The 22,903-nt window shown below is 35.5% G+C and overlaps 1 protein-coding gene across 4 annotated transcripts in view; it reads right to left on the bottom strand.

Annotated features, from left to right (window-relative positions):
- Positions 1-516: 516 nt before the first annotated feature.
- The window catches only part of slc26a5 (solute carrier family 26 member 5), a 153,497-nt gene continuing 131,110 nt past the window's right edge, over positions 517-22,903 (bottom strand). For 3 of the 4 annotated variants that reach the window (XM_039761007.1, XM_039761009.1, XM_039761008.1), the window contains 9 exons: positions 20,573-20,668; positions 14,904-15,010; positions 13,600-13,669; positions 13,265-13,357; positions 11,870-11,989; positions 11,720-11,761; positions 9,505-9,723; positions 9,288-9,342; positions 517-1,899 (listed from right to left, as the gene is read on the bottom strand). In XM_039761007.1, the coding sequence (XP_039616941.1) occupies positions 1,772-1,899; positions 9,288-9,342; positions 9,505-9,723; positions 11,720-11,761; positions 11,870-11,989; positions 13,265-13,357; positions 13,600-13,669; positions 14,904-15,010; positions 20,573-20,668 (930 nt within the window). In that variant the 3' untranslated portion in view covers positions 517-1,771. The remainder of the gene's footprint in view (positions 1,900-9,287; positions 9,343-9,504; positions 9,724-11,719; positions 11,762-11,869; positions 11,990-13,264; positions 13,358-13,599; positions 13,670-14,903; positions 15,011-20,572; positions 20,669-22,903) is intronic. The other variant, XM_039761010.1, reaches the window with a different exon arrangement.

Raw genomic sequence — 22,903 nt, 5'->3', positions numbered from 1 at the left:
TAGGTGCCTTGTGATTTTTCTGGATTTTTTTTTGACCTTCAGCTCTGTGGTTTGTTACATACAATTCCATTTTGCCATGGAGCTTTATTGTGATTTGGAATGCATTTTTTGTGAATAAATATTTTATTTTATAAAAAATTCAGTGCTTGCCCTTATTAATAACCAGGGTTTGACAGTGATATTCCCCTCTAGTTGACTTTATTGGAAGTGTTTGGGACTATGTGCTTTAGAACTTCTGATTCAAGACGCCCTGGGAATTCTACCTAACATAAATTAAGACATCTATCTGACACCATAAGGACTCCATCCAGGTTAATTTTAGTGTTATAAATTAATTTTAGGATGATGATTGAAAGTAGGCAGCACAAAGTGACTACTAGGTGGCATCTGTACATTCATTCTCCCAGTGAATATGTGGGCTTTTTCTATGTAATGTAATTACAATATCACAATGATGTGCAACTTGGGCTGGTATCATCTTTAACTGAATATACAAAACTGAAACCAACACCAAAAGAAAAATAAAATCATTAACTTTATTTGGCTGGGATAAAAAAAAAGAAGTTAATTTTAATTAGTCACAAATCACATTATGTTTTCTTTCTACCATTAAATAGAAAATAACCACAGATCTTGCTTTATAAAAATACAGTCTTTAGCCTGCCACACTGAGAGAACGAGATGTTAAATATTACATGCCACATAAAAATAGAATACACAGTGCTGCACACTGACCAGAAGTAAATCGTATATTTTGTACAAAAATCTGTCATGAGTTTGCATTCTCCAGATCATGAATTACCTAATATAAAGCTGATCGTCTTTTTTCTATTGTTAAAATAAATATTTATTATGTGAATTAGCATGAAATTAACATTGATTTAATGCTCAGTTCTGAATTCAACAGTTAATCGATTATTTTCCTGTAAAAATAAAACAATTACTAGACTGCTTTTTTCACAATCGCTAGGAATAATGAACTATTTATTATTTTTATAAAGTTGCACATTTCCCCATATATCTACCATTTGTACAAGGAAATAAATAAAGAACTTGAAAACATAAATATTCTAAAATTCTACAAATAGTTTTATTTTAAAAAATAAAAACTTCTATTGTTCAAGAAAGTTTTAAGGCTATGGTAAAGTGTTTTAATAACTTAAATTTCCAGTAACACTAGTCAAATATTTTGGAATCTATTGATTCATATGCTTCTCCAGAAACACAAATAATTCATTCCCATCACACCACAAGTATTGTTTTCCCCACTCAGGATGAATAATTGGCAAAGTGCACAAAACGCACATGAAAGGAATTCCCAAGGCACATTTCAAAATGACTTCAGTCATGGTTTTTAGTTGTGAAACACAAAGGACTCGACTGTCTGAGACATGGCTGTCATTCAGACAGATGTGGACTATGAAAAATGACTGCCCCCACATTAGCATCATAAACATCTTGAAATTGCCACCTCTGTTTATTCCTGTGTGCTACATACAGCTTCATCACATTGCAATATTTCAAAAAATGAAAAGCTGAGCTGTATTGTTCACTAAATCACTTTGGAATGTTCTTGTCACACACAGCCCTTTACCAAAACACTCTGTATTTTTAAAATTAATATTTAAAAAAACCTCTTCAAAAAATAAAAACAATGTTGGCAAAAATCTACCAAATAGACATCAACAGTACTGTGAAATCTTCCCAGCTGTCTTTGCCTTTGAAGGACCACACTAGGATCAGCTCTTTGCCGGAATCTACTGACAGTTCCTCAAGGCGAGAAAGCACAGTATTTATCTCTGCAGTACAGAACGGCATCGTGTATTGTTGGAAAGAAAAGCTCTCTGGTCACGGAGATTTCAAAAAAGTTAAATTTGTTAAGGTCAGTTAGTACACTTTCTGTCAAAACAAAAACAAAACAATATTATTCAATATCACATTTGCAACCTTGTCAAGTGTAATTATACACGTACGCTTTCAGGAAACCAAAATCCTCAAAATATACAGAGATCAGCCTGCCAAAATATGATCTCTAATGTAAAGAAATTGAAGATGGGTGGTAGCCAAGTCAACCATTACCAAACTTAAACATAAGAGCTCTGGTTAAAAAAAAAAAATAAAAAATGGGATTTTCAACTTAATCAAGATAGAAAACTCACTGAAGGAAATGGTTAACTAATAATAATAATACATTACATTTGTATAATAAAGAGAGATTTCTTTGTTCCTTCATATACCTGCATTATTTTTAATAATTTTAAATAAAAACAAATAACAATCCATACAATCAAATCAAACTTAATAAAACCAAAATTCAACCCCCACCCAAAAGAAAGAAAGAGAGGAGAGCCAGGTAACAAAACAAATGTTTGATGCAACAAGGAAGGAAGAGTATTTTTCCCCCCCCGATATAGAATCTTATTTTAAAATGTTATTGACTAGATCCTGCCATATTTTAGTTTTATTTTTTCCAATTTCAGACAGGACAGAACATCAGTTACCCACTGACTTAAAGGTGGTGGACTGGGATTCTTCCAGTTGACTAAAATAAGTCTACGTGCTAGTAGTGTGGTAGAGGCAATTATGATTTGTTTGTCCTTCTCCACTTTAAGCCCATATGGGAGAACACCAAACACAACTGTTAATGGGTTAGCCTGTTAACCTTCTTAGCGTTAGACCTGAGCATTACTTGGGCTGCAAAAATTGTGCTAAAAGTGTTAGTCCAGACTGTCACTCTGCAACTGTACAGATACGTCTTGCCGTTCTTTAGAGAACTTACGTCTGAGTGCAGGTTTTCACAAATTATGAAATATCTGCACTTTACCAACCATGAAGACTTTGATGAGAATACCCATCCAGCACCAAAACTGAAAACAATTTGGGAGATATACTAGGCTATTGTAACAAAATTTCGGAGCGTTTACATTTCAGACTGTGATGTCATCATTGATGAAAGACTTATGGCTTATAAGGGTAGACTGTAACAGACACAGTACATCATGTCAAAAAGAGCAAGATTTGGCATAGTTTACAAGCTTAGTGAATGTAAAACAGGATACATTTGGAATTTGGTTCTGTACACAGGGAAAGGGACAATGTTTGCTCTGAAATACAATCAGTACAGCATTGCTGACTTTGATAGATGCTCTACTGGATCAAGGTTACTATGTAACCATGGACAATTTTTATACTTCGCCAGAGCTATTTGACATTTTGCTGAAAGCAAAGAAATACTGACGCATATGGAATAGTGTGCCCCAACCATCGTGACATGCCTGAAAAATTTCGCACAGCTAAATTACAGCAAGGTGCTTTGGTAGCTTGGCAAAAGGGTAAAGTGCTTGCACTGAAATGGAAAGACAAGAAAGATGTTTGTCTTCTTAGCACCATACATAATGCAGCTATGGTCACTGTACAGGGAAAAGGCAACAAGCTGGTTATGAAGGCTTGTGCTGTGGATGGAGATCTGTAGGATAAAGTTAAGAGATCATGAAGAGGAGGAGAATGAGGGCAGAGACAAGGATCAAATGGTGGAAGTTGAAAAAGGAAGACTGCAAGGTTGAGTTTAGGGAGGAGATAAGACAGGTACTGGGTGGCAGTGAAGGACAGCTGGGCAACTACAGCAGTAGTAAGGGTGACAGCAAGAAGGGTGCTTGGTGTGACATCTGGACAGAGGAAGGAGGAAAATGAAACCTGGTGGTGGAATAGGGAAGTACACGAGGGTATACAGAGGAAGAGGATGGCGAAGAAGTGGGATAGTCAGAGAGATGTAGAAAGCATACAACAGTACAGGGAGATAAGAAGCACGGTGAAGAGAGAGGTGGTGAAGGCTAAAGAAAAGGCATGTGATGAGTTGTATGAGAAGTTGGACACTAAGGAGGGAGAAAAGGACCTGTACCTACCGATTGGCTAGACAGAGGGATCGAGCTGGGAAAGATGTGCAGCAGGTTAGGGAGATAAAGAATAAAGATGGAAACGTACTCTCAAGCGAGGAGAGTGTGTTGAGCAGATGGAAAGAGTACTTTCAGAGGCTAATGAATGAAGAGAACGAGAGAGAGAGACAGAAAATTGAGTGATGTGGAGATAGTGCATCAGGAAGTGCAGTGGATTAGCAAGAAGGAAGTGAGGACAGCTATGAACATAATGAAGAATGTAAAGGTTGTTGGTCCGGATAATATACCTGTGGAAGTATAGAGGTGTTTAGGAGAGATGGCAGTGGAGTTTTTAACCAGATTGTTTAATGGAATCTTGGAAAGTGAGAGGATGCCTGAGGAGTGGAGAAGAAGTGTACTGGTGCCAATATTTAAGAATAAAGGGGATGTGCAGGACTGCAGTAACTACAGGGGAATAAAATTGATGAGCCACAGCATGAAGTTATGGGAAAGAGTAGTGTAAGCTAGGTTAAAAAGGGATGTGATGATTAGTGAGCAGCAGTATAGTTTCATGCCAAGAAAGCACCACAGATGCAATGTTTGCACTCAGGGTGTTGATGGAGAAGTACAGAGAAGGCCAGGAGTTGTAGTATGTAATGAGCATGGTATGGTTGCTTTGAGGGGAGTTGTATGAGGAAGTTGAGAGTGGCAGAGAAGTACGTAAGAGTTGTAAAAAATTGTACGAGGGAGGTGCGACAGTGATGAGGTCTGTGGTAGGAGTGATGGATGCATTCAACGTTGAGGTAGGATTACACCAGGGATCGGCTCTGAGCCCTTTCTTATTTGCAATGGTGATGGACAGGATGACAGACGAGATTAGACAGGAGTCCCCGCGGACTATGATGTTTGCTGATGATATTGTGATATGTATTAAGAGTGAGGAGCAATTCGAGGAGACAATGGATAGGTGGAGATATGCTCTAGAGAGGAAAGGAATGAAGGTCAGTACGAAATAGATATAATACATGTGTGAATGAGAGAGAAGTCAGTGGAATGGTGTGGATGCATGAGTAGAGTTGGTGAAGGTGGATGAGTTTAAACACTTGGGATCAACAGTACAGAGTAACAGGAATTGTGGAAAAGAAGAGAAGAGAAAAAGAAAGAGAATGCAGGCTGGGTGGAATGGGTGGAGAAAAGTGTCAGGAGTAATTTGTGACAGACAGGTATCAGCAAGAGTGAAAGGGAAGGTCTACAAGACGGTATTAAGACCAACTATGTTATATGGGCTGGAGACGGTGTCACTGACTAGATAGCATCTTCAGTTCTGACACCTCCAGCTCTGTCTCCTGCTAAGATTTGCACTGGGTGTGACGAGGATGGATAGGATTAGAAATGAGTACATTAGAGGGTCAGCTCAAGTTGGACGGTTGGGAGACAAAGGTCAGCTCAAGTTGGACGGTTGGGAGACAAAGTCAGAGGCGAGAATGTGTTGTTTTGGGCATGTGCAGAGGAGAGATGCTGGGTATATTGGGAAAAGGATGTTCTGGATAGAGCTGCCAGGCAAATGGAAAAGAGGAAGGTCTAAGAGAAGATTTATGGATGTGGTTAGACAGGACATGCAAGTGATGGGTGTGACAGAGCAAGATGAAGAGGACATGAAGATATGGAAAAAGATGATCCCCTGTGGCAAACCCTAACAGGAGCAGCCGAAAGAAGATGACTATTATTTGTATCATTAATTTGTATCATGTACTTTTTTCATGCCAAAAAAAAAATGCATTGCTTTTTACATGTTTTTTGGAATAAAATGCAATGTTAAGGAGGTTAATATGAATGTAATTTTGCTGCTGTACACTACATACACCAGCACTCAGTTATCATATAACAGACAGCACGGAGAATGACCAAGCAAGTTGTCATGTCTGTACAACACGTAACACGTCGCCAGAATACGGTATGATGTAAATATGAGGAAGGTATAGGCACTGGCAACAGGAAAGTCAAGGAGGGAATATCACAAAGTTCAATCCGTCCAGACTAACAGAGGGCATTCAGTTCTTCCAGAAAGCACTAGCACAAGCCCCTCAGAGAACAGCCATACTGCTATGGAGACTGGCCATCTATGGCATGTGGCAGGTTTAGGGAATGGGGGACAACAAGGTCTCTGGCCTGTTGTACTTGGATCAAATGTAGGTTTCCCTGGCTCACAAAGTGATTCATGGGATTGTTATGATTAGTATTTTTGTTGATTTTTTTTTCTTTGTCTCCTTGGTGTTATAAACATTTTACATCACTTCTGGGGGTTTGATAACCAAGGAATTAAATTTCAATATTTGTTTTGTTTTTAAATTATCAAATTGTTTTTTCATCTTTTCTGCCACCATTTTGGTTTTCATGGATACCAATTATGTCCTGTTATACAGTGTGGTTATGAATGTTGTGTTGTAGCTTGTGACTCACTAGTGCAATGATATACTGTAAAGGTTGGTTTTGGTTTGGGCTTAGGTGAAAGATAGGACAGTTTAGAATTTTGGCTTGGTTTTCTGACTACATTTCATCTTCTGGTCTCATACATTCTCACCAGTCTCCTAGTTCCTTCTAGAAAGGACAGTGCAAGGCTTGAGATGACCTGTAAGAAGGGGTTTAAAACCTCCTCAAAGTCAAAGATCCATTAAGTGTGGAGTCAGAAGGAGCATTATTTCAAGACCAAGTATAATGTCATGATGTACAATTAAATTCTTTCTTGCAAGTCTTCTTAAAATAGTGGACTATAATACAGTACCAAGAAACACAGACACACACATAAGTGACAAACACTCTAATAACTGGAGGAAAAGTAGCAAGGAACAGATAGACTGGACTGAAAGGAGAGACAGGACATAAACATTTTGGGAACTTGAACTTGTCTCAGAGTGGCTAAGAGTGACACAAGGATTATTGTGTTTTCTTTATGACTGTTTGTTTTGGACCCTTCTGTATCTCTTGCTTGCTATACTGGTTCTACTCAACTTTATGGAATGTAATTGTACAAATATCAGTTAGAAAAATTAGATGCACTGTATATGAGTTTTGGATCCTGTCATGTTGTCTAATGATTATTACATCACATTATTTATTGTTCCTATTAAGTTTCCAGAATAATGAAGAAACAAATTGTAAAGATTTCCTGCACTGCAGTTCAACCAGTTCCATCTCAGCAATATTAGCTCACTTGACTGTAACTAAAAGTTGGGTATGTATAAAAAAATATATATATACAGTGGGATGCAAAAGTTTGGGCAACCTTGTTAATATTCATTATTTTCCTGTATAAATCGTTGGTTGTTACGATAAAAAATGTCAGTTAAATATATCTTATATGAGACACACACAGTGATATTTGAGAAGTGAAATGAAGTTTATTGGATTTACAAAAAGTGTGCAATAATTGTTCAAACAAAATCAGGCAGGTGCATAAATTTGGGCACCACAAAAAAAGAAATGAAATCAATATTTAGTAGATCTGCCTTTTGCAGAAATTACAGCCTCTAAACGCTTCCTGTAGGTTCCAATGAGAGTCTGGATTGTGGTTGAAGGTATTTTGGACCATTCCTCTTTACAAAACATCTCTAGTTCATTCAGGTTTGATGGCTTCCGAGCATGGACAGCTCTCTTTAACTCACACCACAGATTTTCAATTATATTCAGGTCTGGGGACTGAGATGGCCATTCCAGAACGTTGTACTTGTTCCTCTGCATGAATGCCTTAGTGGATTTTGAGCAGTGTTTTGGGTCGTTGTCTTGTTGAAAGATCCAGCTCGGGCGCAGCTTCAGCTTTGTCACTGATTCCTGGACATTGGTCTCCAGAATCTGCTGATACTGAGTGGAATCCATGCGTCCCTCAACTTTGACAAGATTCCCAGTCCCTGCACTGGCCACACAGCCCCACAGCATGATGGAACCACCACCATATTTTACTGTAGGTAGCAGGTGTTTTTCTTGGAATGCTGTGTTCTTTTTCCTCCATGCATAATGCCCCTTGTTATGCCCAAATAACTCAATTTTAGTTTCATCAGTCCACAGCACCTTATTCCAAAATGAAGCTGGCTTGTCCAAATGTGCTTGAGCAGACCTCAAGCGGCTCTGTTTGTGCTGTGGGCGTAGAAAAGGCTTCCTCTCCATCACTCTCACATACAGCATCTCCTTGTGTAAAGTGCGAATGGTTGAACGATGCACAGTGACTCCATCTGCTGCAAAATGATGTTGTAGGTCTTTGGTGCTGGTCTGTGGGTTGACTCTGACTGTTCTCACCAGTCGCCGCTTCTGTCTATCGAAATCTTTCTTGGTCTGCCACTTGAGCCTTAACTTGAACTGAGCCTGTGGTCTTCCATTTCCTCAATATGTTCCTAACTGTGGAAACAGACAGCTTAAATCTCTGGGACAGCTTTCTGTATCCTTCCCCTAAACCATGATGGTGAACAATCTTTGTCTTCAGGTCATTTGAGAGTTGTTTTGTGACCCCCATGTTGCTACTCTTCAGAGAAAATTAAAGGAGGAGGGAAACTTACAATTGACCCCCTTAAATACTCTTTCTCATTATAGGATTCACCTGTGTATGTAGGTCAGGGGTCACCGAGCTTACGAAGCCAATTTGAGTTCCAATAATTAGTTCTAAAAGTTTTGGAATCAATAAAATGACAACGGTGCCCAAATCTATGCACCTGCCTGATTTTGTTTGAACAATTATTGCACACTTTGTGTAAATCCAATAAACTTCATTTCACTTCTCAAATATAACTGTGTGTGTCTCCTATATGATATATTTAACGGACATTTTTTATCATAACAACCAACGATTTATACAGGAAAATAATGACTATTAACAAGGTTGCCCAAACTTTTGCATCCCACTGTATATATGTTATTGATTAGAAGTTATATTTTACTGAGTTTTACATTCCAGAGGTGTATTTAGAAAACATTTAACATCTCACAATCCCAAGGCACAAAGCGATTAGCGAAATGAAACACAATGGAGTCCTTACCGAAAGGAAGACTAGCTGGTGTTAAGACGGACACAGTTCAGATGGTTGCAAAGAATACACCCTGCAACCCAAAGATATAAATGCCCTATCTCTGCACAAAAGGAAGCAGTCTTCTCTGTTTACTTAAAAATATACCAACTCTAACCATTCTTGGTAATATCCAAGTGGCATGATGACATCAACAGTTCAATGATAGGAACTGTTAACCAAAAAACCTAAAAATAGCTTTTGTAAATATGTCTTGGAAAGGGAAGATGCATTTATACTCTGACTTGTACAGGACAGACAGGCCTTTCTGTTCTTTATATCAGCATGAAACACACAGATCAAACAATGAAATACACTTAGCTGGTGGAATGGGAAAACTGAAAGACAAATATTAATAACACACCTCTGCACCCTCCGACTAGGACGGTAATACCAACTTCATTATATTCTTTTATAATCTGGAAAAAAAAAACAAAACATAGAGTTTAGTTTTACAGAGTTTTGCCCATGTTAACATAAATACAGATGGGCACAAAACCAACTATTCTTGCAATATATGTCTTTTTAAAGTAGTATATGAACTACATTCTCCTTTGTATCCTGAGTAAAATAATACTTACAGATTTAAGTGTCTTTGTGCCAACTGAATCTATAAAGATGGCAGGAGTAAAGTCCAGGATAATGTAATGAATATGGGTGAGTGAGTCCAAAAAGATTTGTGTTTCATCTGTTTCTAAGCAGTGATTTTCTTCTTTAGCACACTGGCCATTGCTCTGAATGTCTTCATGGATTCCTTCATCCACAAGTTCATGTTTGACACTCATCTCCATATCTTTGGTCTGTAAAGACAGAGATAATCAGAGGAAGCACAACTGTTTCTGAACTATACTGCATTTCGCAGATATAAAAGGAGGAGGACAAGGATGACTAAAACATTTGAAACAAAACCAACTCACCCTTCTCCCAAAGACAAACCTTACACCACACAAGACAAACTTCTACTTTGTTCACCAAATGGTTAGCATTATATTTTTTCCTTTATTTAAAATAAATATGTAAGATTTTTGGCCACTCTAGGTGTATGGTATTGTTTTCTAGTTTGAACACTAAGATTAGACAAGTATGCAAACTGTTCTAATACATACAAACACATGTCAGCATATTGTATGTGTAAGACAGACGATTATGGAGGTAATCAAGGATTTTTAAATATTTAGGAGGAATGCACTATGATTTAATCCAAATAGGTAACCTTAAAATTGTCCAGACAATTATTTAAACTAAATATGAAATTAGAATGTCTTGTTATAGCAGCACCACAGTACTGCAAAGTGCAGATTATGTTACTGCATTTTAAAACAGGAATTTAGTCTCCTTAAAAAACTAAACTGAATTGTCTGAATGACGACAGACCAGTGGCCACTCACGCCAGTCATGATGACATGTTTTCAGAGATGGAGTTCTGGGACACATTATAAGAATATTCAAGGTCATTTGAACCACCCCTAGTATGTATATTGACACAACTGGTCCACAGAAGATGCCATATCCCTTATACTTATCATCTTGGCACATCTGGAAAAAATCTGTGATGTCCGAGTCCTGTTTATAAATCACAGCTCAGCTTTAACACTGTGTATCATCAAGGGTGATCTTTAAACTCTTCAATTTATGACTCACAGCTACAGCTGGATTTTGGATGCTTAACCAACACAACTAAGTATGCTTATTGGCAGCATCACCTGCTCCATGTTGACCTTCACTGCTGGCACACCACAGGGTAGTTGCTGAGCCCTATTCTGTACTTCTTGTTCACGTCAGACTGTGTGAGCAAACACACCTCTAACTCCATCATTAATTTTGCTGACATTATAAACATAGGCCTGCCCACCTACTAGGATGAGGCAGATTAAGAGATGAGATTTGGTTGTGCCAGAACAATAATAATAATGTCAGCAAAATCAAGGAACAGTTTATAGAAGAGTACTACTGTATGCTTTTAAGAGGCAGAGCAGCCTTACATTTTTTGGAGTGACTATCAGAGAGGAACTGAAATGAACACAACACATTTCAGCTATTGAAACCTCAGACCTTCGAGGAAACATCAGACTTCTCCATCTGTTTTCACTAACTTCTACATAAGGAGTTCATCCATGGACACAGGAGTCCATCTACAGTGGTTTAATTACATCCTAGTTTGGCAACTGCTCAGCTCAATATTGTAAAGCGCATTAGAGGCTGGTGAATGTGGCACACAATATTACTGGCTGCCTTCTGTTTAACATATGTACAGTATTTTACACACACACACACATACATACACACCCTATAATACCTCATACATCCTGCAGAGCAGCTTTTCTCACTCCTCCTTTGTGGAAAACAGAACATTGACACTTGCACCTGTAGTTTCAAGGATAGTTTCTATCCACGGATCATAAGGTTACTGAACAGTCAGTCATAAAAACAAATATGGTATGTTTTTTGAGGATATTTATTGTATTAATTGCATATAATTAGATATGATGCATTCTATGTACAGTAGTATGTATGATGTATTTGTTTGTGTGTCTTTTTTTGATATTGTATTACTGTCACTATTCCTAGGAGATAAACTACTCTGTTGTTTATGTTGACTACTATAGACAGAATAACCTTGTTATACATCACAGTGACATTAGAACAGTGAACATGTAACAAAACAGACATTGCAGAATATATTACATACAAACATGTGTACCTCAACACCAACGAAAACACCCAACCCAACAGTTTACATGTAGCTGCAGGCACACAATTCCCGCTCCCTTGTAATAAGGAAATAATTCAATTTACCAGCTTTACCGCACTGCCACTTAACGAATAGGGAATCAGTCCCTAAAAAAGGCATTGAATAAGCTATTGAAAATTAATTTTAAATGTAGGCAAATAAAAACAGAATTAGAAAAATACTGTTGCAATGTTTCTTAAAAAAGATTTACTCACAAGTTTAACAATTGATTTTCTTTTCTGGTCAGGGGTCTTTTTCTGTTTTTCTTTCATTTTCTTTTCACCTTTTTTCATAGTTTCCATTGCAGCCTGCAACTCAGCTGGATCTACTCCTGTCTATAACAACAACAGCAACAGTACAGCATTAAAATTGATATTAAAAAGTGGCAAAGATACACCAAACTTATTTCACCAATAAACAGATATGACCATTTTACAATGTGTGACAATATTTCAGTTCTATGTCAGACATTAAAAAAAATAATCATGTACTCCTCACCAAATCCTATAATTATTAAATTTCACCAACAACATCAACCATTCATAACAAACATCAGAAGCTGCTACATTCAATAATAATATTTAAAGTAACACCATTCATGCAATATTCAAATGAAAAATAAAATAAAGCAGTTGAATTACACTGTAAACAAAAGCACAATTAATAAAATATTTAGGTTTCAGATCACAGACATTTTATCCATAGTAGAATTCCTTAAAATGGTAATACAGCATACACCTGTGCAATAACTTTTAAGCAAACAGCCTTTAGGCTACAAAGAATTACTCAATCATATCCAGCTACAAGTTAGCCCAGGGTCTTAGAAAATTCTCAGTCAATATAAATATTACTTGTTTGTGTTGAGTCTCTTTATCTTATTATATAATTTCTATATATAAAGCTGCATGTCCCTGATTGACTCACTGACTGACAGATAAGAAATTTTTGGTATTTTGCAGGTAACCTAACAAAAAGTGAATTTAACTGTGAAAAAAATTGATCCGAGAATAGTTGGAAACAGTCATCTTATTGGTGGCCTATGGCATTTGCAGAATGGTACAGATGGTAGCACGTGTCACTGTAAACCACAAGTATTGCGCTTCAAGTCCCAATCCTGCATTGTCCTGTTTTATTTCTCATGTTTGACTTGCTCCTGCACAACTATTTAGCTGGAAGTTTAAAACGATCACTCCTGTTCAGAAGTACATTATCAGTATTCTATGCATTTTTTCTATTCCCATATGTACTGTCACGATCACTATTTTATCCATTCCATGAGAAAATCCAAATAGTTTGCAGAATGTAATCCTTATTTACTACTAGCAATTGTATAAAGAAGATATCATCATCCCAATGTGCTTTATAGGATAATTACAAAGTGTTTTTGCAATGGAAGGTTATGTGACCTGCTCAGAGTCCCACAGTGAGCTGCTTGGGGAAGGAAGCAGCATTCCTTAGGTTAGTCACAATGCCAGGTGCAAATTCTGAACTGAATAACATAGCACTAATATATTGATGGTTCTTAATAAGACCTGTTTCTCCAATAATTTTTAATGTACTAATTTCAGTGGTAATGTTTACAAGAATATTCACAAATTTAGTTAACTTACCATTTTTTTCAAGGTATCAACGTACATATTGCTGTTTGCAAAATATAGTGGACAGTTTGCACTGAATATTTTAATAGCAGGAATTTCAACAGCCTATAAAAAGAAAATAGTTTACTTTCATATGCCTTGCTTAAATCCCAAAAAAGTTATTTTATAAGAAACATTCATGTTAAAACATACCCATTACATACTATCTGATTCAAATGATAAATGGCAACATTTTAATAAGCTTGTCTTTAGAAGATACTTAAAACAACTTGAAAATTAATACATTAGAATGCACTTCAAGTGTAACATTTTCTGACATTTATGATTAATTACATGTATTACCTTACCTCTTCAAACTCCTCAGCATCACAATACAGATCTGTATGTGGGATCTGGCCAAGAATTCTACATTTTGGTCTGTAAACAAAAACAGGCAGACTGGATTGCACATTGACATAAATGATGATTCATAGCTAGAATAAGATGCTAGCAAAGGGCACATTTTTTGTTTGTAGTAAGTGTGTGTAAGTACAGATCTTCGATTATTATTTCCATCCATCCATTATCCAACCCGCTATATCCTAACTACAGGGTCACGGGGGTCTGCTGGAGCCAATCCCAGCCAACACAGGGCGCAAGGCAGGAAACAAGCCCTGGGTAGAGCGTCAGCCCACCGCAGGGCACATACATACATACATACATACATACATACATACATACACACACACACACACCCCAAGCACACACTAGGGACCATTTAGAATCGCCAATGCACCTAACCTGCATGTCTTTGGACTGTGGGAGGAAACCAGAGCACCCGGAGGAAACATATACAGACACGGGGAGAACATGCAAACTCCACACAGGGAGGACCTGGGAAGCAAACCCGGGTCTCCTAAATGCGAGGCAGCAGCGCTACCCACTGCACCGCCGTGCTATTATTTATTTTTGTAAAAAAAGTTTTGTCTTCAACATCTAAAACATTACAGAATTATTCACTTCTTATATATTTAAAATAGGAAGAAGGCATCATATTAAACATATGCAAATGCAATTTTAAATCTTCAATATTTGAGTTTGAATAATTAATATATTCATTGTTATTTAAATAATCAGATATTTTTAAAAATTGATCAGAGAATAGTTGGAAAGCGTCATCTTATTGCTGGTCTATGGCATTTGCAGAAAAGCACAGAGAGTAGCACATGTCACTGTAAAACCATAAATATTGTGGTTTGAGCCTTACCTATATATTTTATTTTGTTAATTTTCAATCATCATATTCAAGTATCATATTACACATAAACAATAAATGTGATATACAATAAAGACAACTACATTTTTAAATCTTGAATAGTAGAGTTTGAATAGTTAAACAGATTTTTGTCAACATACCTAACTGGATTGGAAATCAATTAAACACATCCACAATTAATTTAAAAATATCTTTAAACAACCACATTTTATGGAAATATCATGAAAAAATGGAAGGGAATCTAAAATGTATACATATATTTATACAGACATTTCTAAATAATTTAAGATGTCATCAAATGCATTACATGTATCTTGAAATAAACAGTAATTAGGGTACATTTAGATCTTTTACAGAGATCTCTAAAAGATAGTGATATTTTTCATAATTGTATACCTTTGGGTTCGGTAGACAATTGTTAGGACTGCAAAGCCAACAGACACCAACAATCCATAATCAAGCCCCAGGAGAAGTGAGGCAATGAATGCCACCAACCAAATTGTCTAAAATAAAGAGACAAACAAAATGTCATTCAGATAAAAATCAGACACTACAGACCTAAAGCATACAAACTTTGCATATGTGTCATTTTTCCCTGGAGCCACCTAACTGGTTCTGACTCTAAATAACAATTCTAAAACCTAATTTATTACTATTACATTTCAGTTATCAAGATTGCAAGAAGCAGAATATAAAACATATTTTTCCCTCAAGTAACTGTATGGCTCCAGACTAAATTTAGCTCAGATTATTACTTCAGATTGAGCAATTAGCAGCACATGGAGTAACAGATGATGACTACTCTGTAAAGGCATTTGTTTGCATTGGAAAGCTTAGTTTATCTTGACCTACACCTTCATATACTGTATCTGAATTAAAATGTATTAAAACAGAGGATAAAACATGCCTTTGATTTTTGAAGTTTTCCTTTCACTCAAGAAGGGCTATGGGTTTATTTCTCTAGCTAACTACAAGGTAATAGTTGTACTGCCACATTAACACTTTCCATCCACTGTAAATCTCCAAAAGTATTCAGGAACTCAGTAGTGTTTTATGTTAGGAGCTGAAACAGTGACACTTCATACTTAAAATAAATAATTAATAAATAATTTAAATGGGGTCTCATGAAAATCTATGAAGAAAATATACTAATATATGATGATTTTTTTCTACAATGTCTTTTGGAAAACATATCCTGGACATGAATGTGTGTGTTAAAAGTTAAAATTGCTAAGAGAAAACTATCTGACTCAAAGTCATATTGCTCCCATCTGTCCTCAAGAACAGGGTGTCTTATATTAGATATATAGATGGATAGATAGATACTTTATTAATCCCAAGGGGAAATTCACAAAATGGAGCTGCTGAAAAGGCTGCCACTTGCGGCAGCACCGGATGTATATAAATATAAAAATATAATATTTGCAGTGTGCATCAGTTTCAGACAGAGAAGATTATGCTCCTATTAAGTTACCCATGATATACATTAAGTTCACTGGTTTATAGTTAATAAGATGAGACATATTTTTTTTCTTATAATGTGCCAACATTTGCTAATTTAGGAATTTTCCAGGAACGCACCGAAATATGTGCATCTATCATTTACTGTATGTACAGTACATATTCACCATTTTGTAAGAAATCTAGAAGTGTTATCTGGTACAAGTGACTCATTTAATTTGAGCCTTTTTAATGCTAGTAACACTTCCAAACCACTGAGTACCTCCTCAATAGACTCTGTGCCTACTAGGAGGATTTCAACTTCTCAATACATGTGAATGTCAGGAATACCAACTGAGAACATTTGCTACTCTTCTGTATATTTTACTTCACTCTTACTGTTCCTATTACATTGCACTGATTTTTGACTATTTTTTTTTACTGATAAAACAGTAGGGAAACAAACAAATCACTGTGTTAATGTCTGCAATTCCTACCATATTCCTCTCCAACTACCTTTAAAGATTCAATCACTGCTCTCAATAGTTCAAAACTCCAAGATTATTAGTTAACTGTGCATTAGCCAGATGCATTTTTTCCAATTTCTTTCTTAGCACATTATTTGTCCACTATGGAATTTCACTATGCTTTCAAATTTTACTTGTACTTGCACTGTATTTTATTTTAAACTTGTCACACTATTCCTCCATGATCTCCATACTAAAATTAGTCCCACTTTGTATTACTTACTACAGCTTCTTGAAATACACCCTACTAAAATTAAACATATAGTCATATTAGTTATTAGATGCACAATCTAGCAAAATGGAGGAAAACTATATTCAGACCATTAGTTCCTAAAGGTTCAATTCCCCTTACCAACTTCATTACATTGTAATGATTAGTTTTGTCCCTAAACATGGTTGGCAAGGTCTTAAAAAAATAGTAAATAAATATACCTGTATATATCACTGTCGTCCACTATTTAACAGGGTCAGATTGTGTTCCTTAAGATCTGACCCACATGTACTTAAATCTTTCCCACCAGCTTATTGTAACAGTTATTTTTTCAACATTAGATTATATACTGCAAATGTATCATAGAAATTAATAGAATATTTAGTATATAGTTTTCATATACCATAAGTACTTTTTAATTTAAATTTCCATAATTTTGCATGTCACACTTGCAACTTTCCAGTCCTCAGGTACATCTTCTTTCTCAAGTGACTGCTCAAATATGCCTAATAAGTATTTATTGATGACATCTTTTATTTCTTTGGTAAAATCCCATCATGTCCAGGGGTGTTATTAATTTTCAATATATTGAAAGATTGAAGCATATGATGCTTCCAATTTAAAACTATTATCTAAAAGCTTTTTTTTTTTTTTTAATATATAAACTTTTGAATAGTACAATCCATTCTTCTCTTCCTTTACAAACACTTTTCTTCAGTGATTTCTCCATTTATGTTCCTGAGGTTTTAACTGAAATAGTACTTAAAAATGTCTTGCTGTTTGTTTTGGTTTCACTAGCAAATTTCTTTCCGGTTTCTCTTTTGAACTTTCAAATGCTATTTGTGATCTCTTGCTGTAGTGTTCGGTATTCTTTCAAGTCATAATTATTTGGCTGATTTCTTAATTTTCTTGTACAGTGATCTTTTCAGTTTTACTTTAATTATAATACCCTTATTTATTCATTTTGATCAATTTTTCAGTAATTTTGTTTTAATGGTTTTAGGAATAAATTTATTTTGAGCTTGGATCAGAAAGTCATTTATAGTTGTGCTAATGCATTCCCATTCTGTGTTTTCTAAGTACAACAGAACCTCGGTTCACGACCATAATTCATTCCAAAACTCTGGTCGTAAACCAATTTGGTCGTGAACCGAAGCAACTTCCCCCATAGGATTGTATGTAAATACAATGAATCCGTTCCAGACCATACGAACTGTATGTAAATTTATATATTTTTTTAGTTTTTAAGCACAAATATAGTTAATTAAACCATAGAATGCACAGCGTAATAGTAAACTAAATGTAAAAACATTGAATAACACTGAGAAAACATTGAACAACAGAGAAAACTAACACTGCAATTAGTTTGCGCTATAGCGCTACCAACCACTGGCTAAAAGCACTTTTTTTAATGAGTTTTAAGCACAGGGAAAAAAATGAACATTTGAAAAAATCCGTAATTTAATAAACCACCAAGAAAAATAACATTGCAACAATGCACGCTACAAACTGATCACTGGAAACAGAAGTGAAAACAAAATCAAGCCCAGTGCATTCTTTAACTGCCTTCCTACCTTAATGCGTCCAGCTCTCTCTCGCGCTGCCTCTGTGTGTGTATGTGTGTGTGTCTGCATCTCGTGCTGCCTGTGTGTGTGTATGTCGTGCTCTCTCTCGCGCTGCCTGTGTGTGTACGCGCGCTGCCTGTGTGTGTGTCACGCTCTCTCTTGCTGCCTGTGTGTGTGCAACTGTCTCTCTCTCCCGCTGCCTGTGTGTGTGTGTGTGTCGCGCTCTCTCTCTCTTGCTCGCTCACTGCACAGGAAAAGACTGAACATGTACAAACCGAAAGGGAAACTGGCTTGTTCATATACCGAGTGTGTGGTTGTGAACTGAGGCAAAGGTTTGGTGAACTTTTTGGTCGTAAACCGAGTTGTACATGTACCGAGACGTTCGTGAACCGTCCACTGTACTTCCTCATCCCCATAAAGTTGGCTTTCCTCAAGATCTTTGTTTTGGTATTCATTTGTATGTTTTCAAAGATTATCTCAGATTTTACCATGTTGTGTTTACTGTTGCTTAAAGTATCAATAACATTTCTGCTTTTATTACTCTGTCTTTATTGTTTGAAAAATGAGATCCATACAGGCATTACCATGTGCTGGGCTTGAAACTAACTGAGTAAGACAGCATCCATTTGCCATTAGCACTATTTCAATTTCCTCTAAGAAACATACCATGATTTCAGGGTTCAAACTAAATGTGACAAAAAGTATGCAATATACTGTGAATTCTATGTTTTTTTAGTCTAAATTTGAACTGTTTCACTTTAGTATTTTTTATTTAAAAGCCATAGTTCGGAAAAAAAACTTCCGGCCTTTTCAAGCAGATTTAGTTAGAATGAAAATTTTCTCCAAAGTTCCTTCAATAAATATTGCATCAAAATTTTACTGAACTACAAAATACCCCAAATAATAATGAGGTGTACTGTGTATTGCAACCTACAAGAGTTTAAAGTTACAGTAAAACAATGCTTAAATTGAATTTAGAATTTAGTGTTGATGGCACCTTATGAAGCAAATCATGCACTTTTATCTTCTTTAAAGGTTTTAACACAACTGTCTATTTTTTAGCAAGATATTCAAAATTCTGGACATATACTGTATATAGAAGACACTTGTTACATTAGAACAGCTTTGCGAAAAAAACAATTTGCCACAGAAATATTACTGCAAATTATAGATTTTGGTCATTTTAGTATTTCTTTCTTCCTTAAAATACCCCTTTTAGTAATACTGTGTCATTGTTTCTAAAAAAGACTGAACTGAAAAAGTAGCAATTTCCAAATCATATTAACAGGTCACCTGCAGATTTTTAAAAACAAGGATACAAGATTAGGACAACAATTGTAGTTTCATAAGCACAGAGAAATAATTTAAAGTTGCTCTTCAAAAAAATACTTTCCTCTACAATCTGTGCCAGAGATGGACTAGTAAATTAAATCCGTATGCTGGAAAGATGAAACTTATGTAATAAGGCTCTGTCCATCTGTTCTACATATTATAAACAGTCTTACTTGGGTACATATCATCTTAAAGCTGTATTTTCTAATTACAGCTTTTCAATATGCTGCTTAATGGTTGAGAGAGTAAAGGGAGAATGAATCTAATCAAAAGTTGACAAAGACAACTGAATAATGTAGTAATGACATAATGCATTAATAGTTGTTATCCAAAATTACAATTATGAAGTTTAAAGTGAATTCAAAAATATAGATTCCACAAAGTAACTTAGGTATATTATAGTGTATGGGCAGGTTGAAATAAGTATTATCAATTTAATCTCACTGCTTCATGTGTTTAATGACTATATTAAACTTTCCATTTATTTGACAATACCTGAAATGTGATCTTTCCAATTACCTTACCTATGTGACTGTATAAAAATATTTCTTAGCTCCATTTTTATAATTTCTGTTCCAAGAATCATAAAGCATTCAAAAACATGCTAACTCACTAAATAGACAAAAATCATAGCAAAGATTATGAAAGATAGATTTGTTATAAAATAAACTTACTTTTTCATTCATAGAACTGATAATATTGTACAAAGATACCTTTTAGAAAATGCATTATTCTCCTGATTGCACCTTATAGAAGAACACAAGGGCATTGGACCTTGTCCAATAGCTTAATTGTCTCTTTTGCAGTGGTTTTAAACTATAACTTCATATTCACATCCTAAAATACGCAAATGTTAAAAATACAACACAAATTAAGTGTGCATGATGTATTTGATTTTTCTCTAAAATTTACCAGTTCTTAAAAAAAAAAAAAAAAAGTTTTAAATTGGAAAATGTTTTATCCCATGAGTAAAAATAATTAATAGCTCACCAGTTCTATCTTGCTGCTTCTCCAGAAGGATGGGATATCTCTGAACTGTTTAAACATTCCCATCAGATTTACCATAATAATAGCAGCCAATACTGTCTGCAAAAGAAAAACATTTTTTTTTTATCATATGTACTCACTGTCAGCAAGCCGTGCTATGTCCAAAATATGTCTCATTGAAAAGTTGAACACATCTTTCCCAAATGAATTAAAATACTGTTGGTAGTGGTCTATTCAAAACAGCTGTCCTTGCGACACCTCTGTCTAAGTAATTTACAAGTTAGGATCCAGTGCTTTCAGTTGCAAGAAAGTAATGGAACCCATTGCTTAAAAAAAATACATTCAGTAAGTTGAAATTATTTCTTCACAATCGTGGCATTTATTAATTTGCCACATCAAATTGTTCTAAAGTGAAGCATTATTTATACATTTTAAAAAAATGACTAGCCACTCTTGCATTTTATAATTAAGCTTATAGGTACATAGGTCCTATTATGAAAAAAAGCCTTAAACCATTCTAAAATTCTACCATTTTCTAGGTAAAAATGTTACTGAGTATTAATCCTTGTCTTGAGATCACAGACATACTGTAAAATAGAGCACATCCATGTTGTTTTAAGAAAGAAAAAATAAAAAGCAAAACACTGTTGTGACATACATCCATTTCAAAAGGACATCTCTTGGAGCACCCATCAAGGGTAGAGCATGGATTCACCTTGGAAAATCATCGCTAAGAGCTGTTATTGACATTAAATGTTGATGCCCAGATGTGAATTGTATTTCTGTTCTGCACACACTTACGTGTATACAATAACTGAAAAATGTCACACTTACGATTACATATATTCTTTCACTTATATGGGAACCTTATTTTGCAAGGACATTTCCTATTGCCACTAGATGCATGTATCTCCTTTGATAAGAGAGAACACTGAACACATATGTAGCATGTAATCAAGTGACAAGAACTGAACAAAAGTTATAGGTAAGAATCTATCCATCTTCCTAAACCACCTATCCAGGGCAGCTAGAATCAATGGGCGCAAGACAGGAACAGTACATCAAAGGGCTAACACACACTCACGCCAATTTAGCCATATCATTTCACCTAAGTTTAACCATCCAGATGTTTACTACAGAAGTTTTAGCATAGGCAGAGTGATAGTGCAGAGCTGTCCTTCTTACCCCACAGCATCAGGTTCTACATGCAGTCTGCATGTTCTTCCCCTGTATTTACGGAATTGATTGGTGTCGGTGAGTGTGAGGGAATTTACTCACTCAAAAACATTGTCCTCACTTTTATTTTCATATCCTCAGCAACAAAAGACTGATCATTCATTAAAATTTCAATGACTGGTTTGTGGTGCTTCAATCTACTCTATCATACACTCTGCCTTTTCATTTTCAAATATATGTATTTTTTTAATCGTGTGTGGACAACATGCCATAGAAAGAGCAATATCCATGCGACTTGGCTCTTTCAAAAAAATCTAAGGCTTTTATTAAAAATGTAATGCCATGTAATCAGTTAACTTCAGATTTGCTACTTGTAATAGGTGAAAAGTAGATGCTGTAAGTAGGTACTGTTTAAGAAAAAAAATAATCATATGATTTGAGAGTGCATCTGTCAATTATTTCAAGCCAGAACATGATTGCTGAAGAAACATAACTACAGAAGTAGAAAAATAAGCAGAAGTAAGTTGGCAAAGGAAGGGGGGTTTGGGAGCTGTCATAACTGCATTTCACGGTGTTTACTGCAAGCAGACAAATGACCAATAGATTTATCCTTACCTTGAGATAATAGTACCAAAAGTCTGTGATGATAATTATTCCTTCCAGCTTATTTTTGTTGTTACAAGCACATCCCAGAAAGACAAAAGGCTAATTTTCTTAAATTGAACTAAGTGGATGTATTCAGTAAGAATTTTTTTTTTTTTTTTAAAAAAACACTGGGACCCAAGTACTCATAAGCTCCATTATAAAACAAAAGAGTAGGCTAATAATTTTTTATTTTAATAATGTTTCAATTTAGAATGCAGTTTCATGTGGCAAATTAATATATACAAATCTTGTGAAGAAATTCTTCCACTTGAAAAATAAAGAAATTATCCTTTAAGGTGAACAGAAACCACGCCAAAAACTGTGACAGCAAATAACAGATGTCATAAAGTACTACAAGAATGATTTCCATTATAGTAAGTTGTTAGTTAATAATTCTAAGTCACTCCTGGGCAACTGATGAAAAGTGCCACATCTTTGTAGATCGTGGAAAGCATTGAGAGTGATGCTGCTCTTCTCAGATCACCCTGATAAGCATGAGAGTCTTATGACTTT

Source organism: Polypterus senegalus, chromosome 8 (assembly GCF_016835505.1).
Source record: "Polypterus senegalus isolate Bchr_013 chromosome 8, ASM1683550v1, whole genome shotgun sequence".
NCBI classification, from domain to species: Eukaryota; Metazoa; Chordata; class Cladistia; order Polypteriformes; family Polypteridae; genus Polypterus; species Polypterus senegalus.
The sequence above is the reverse complement of the archived record's forward strand: the minus strand, read 5'-3'. Positions and strand labels throughout refer to the sequence as shown.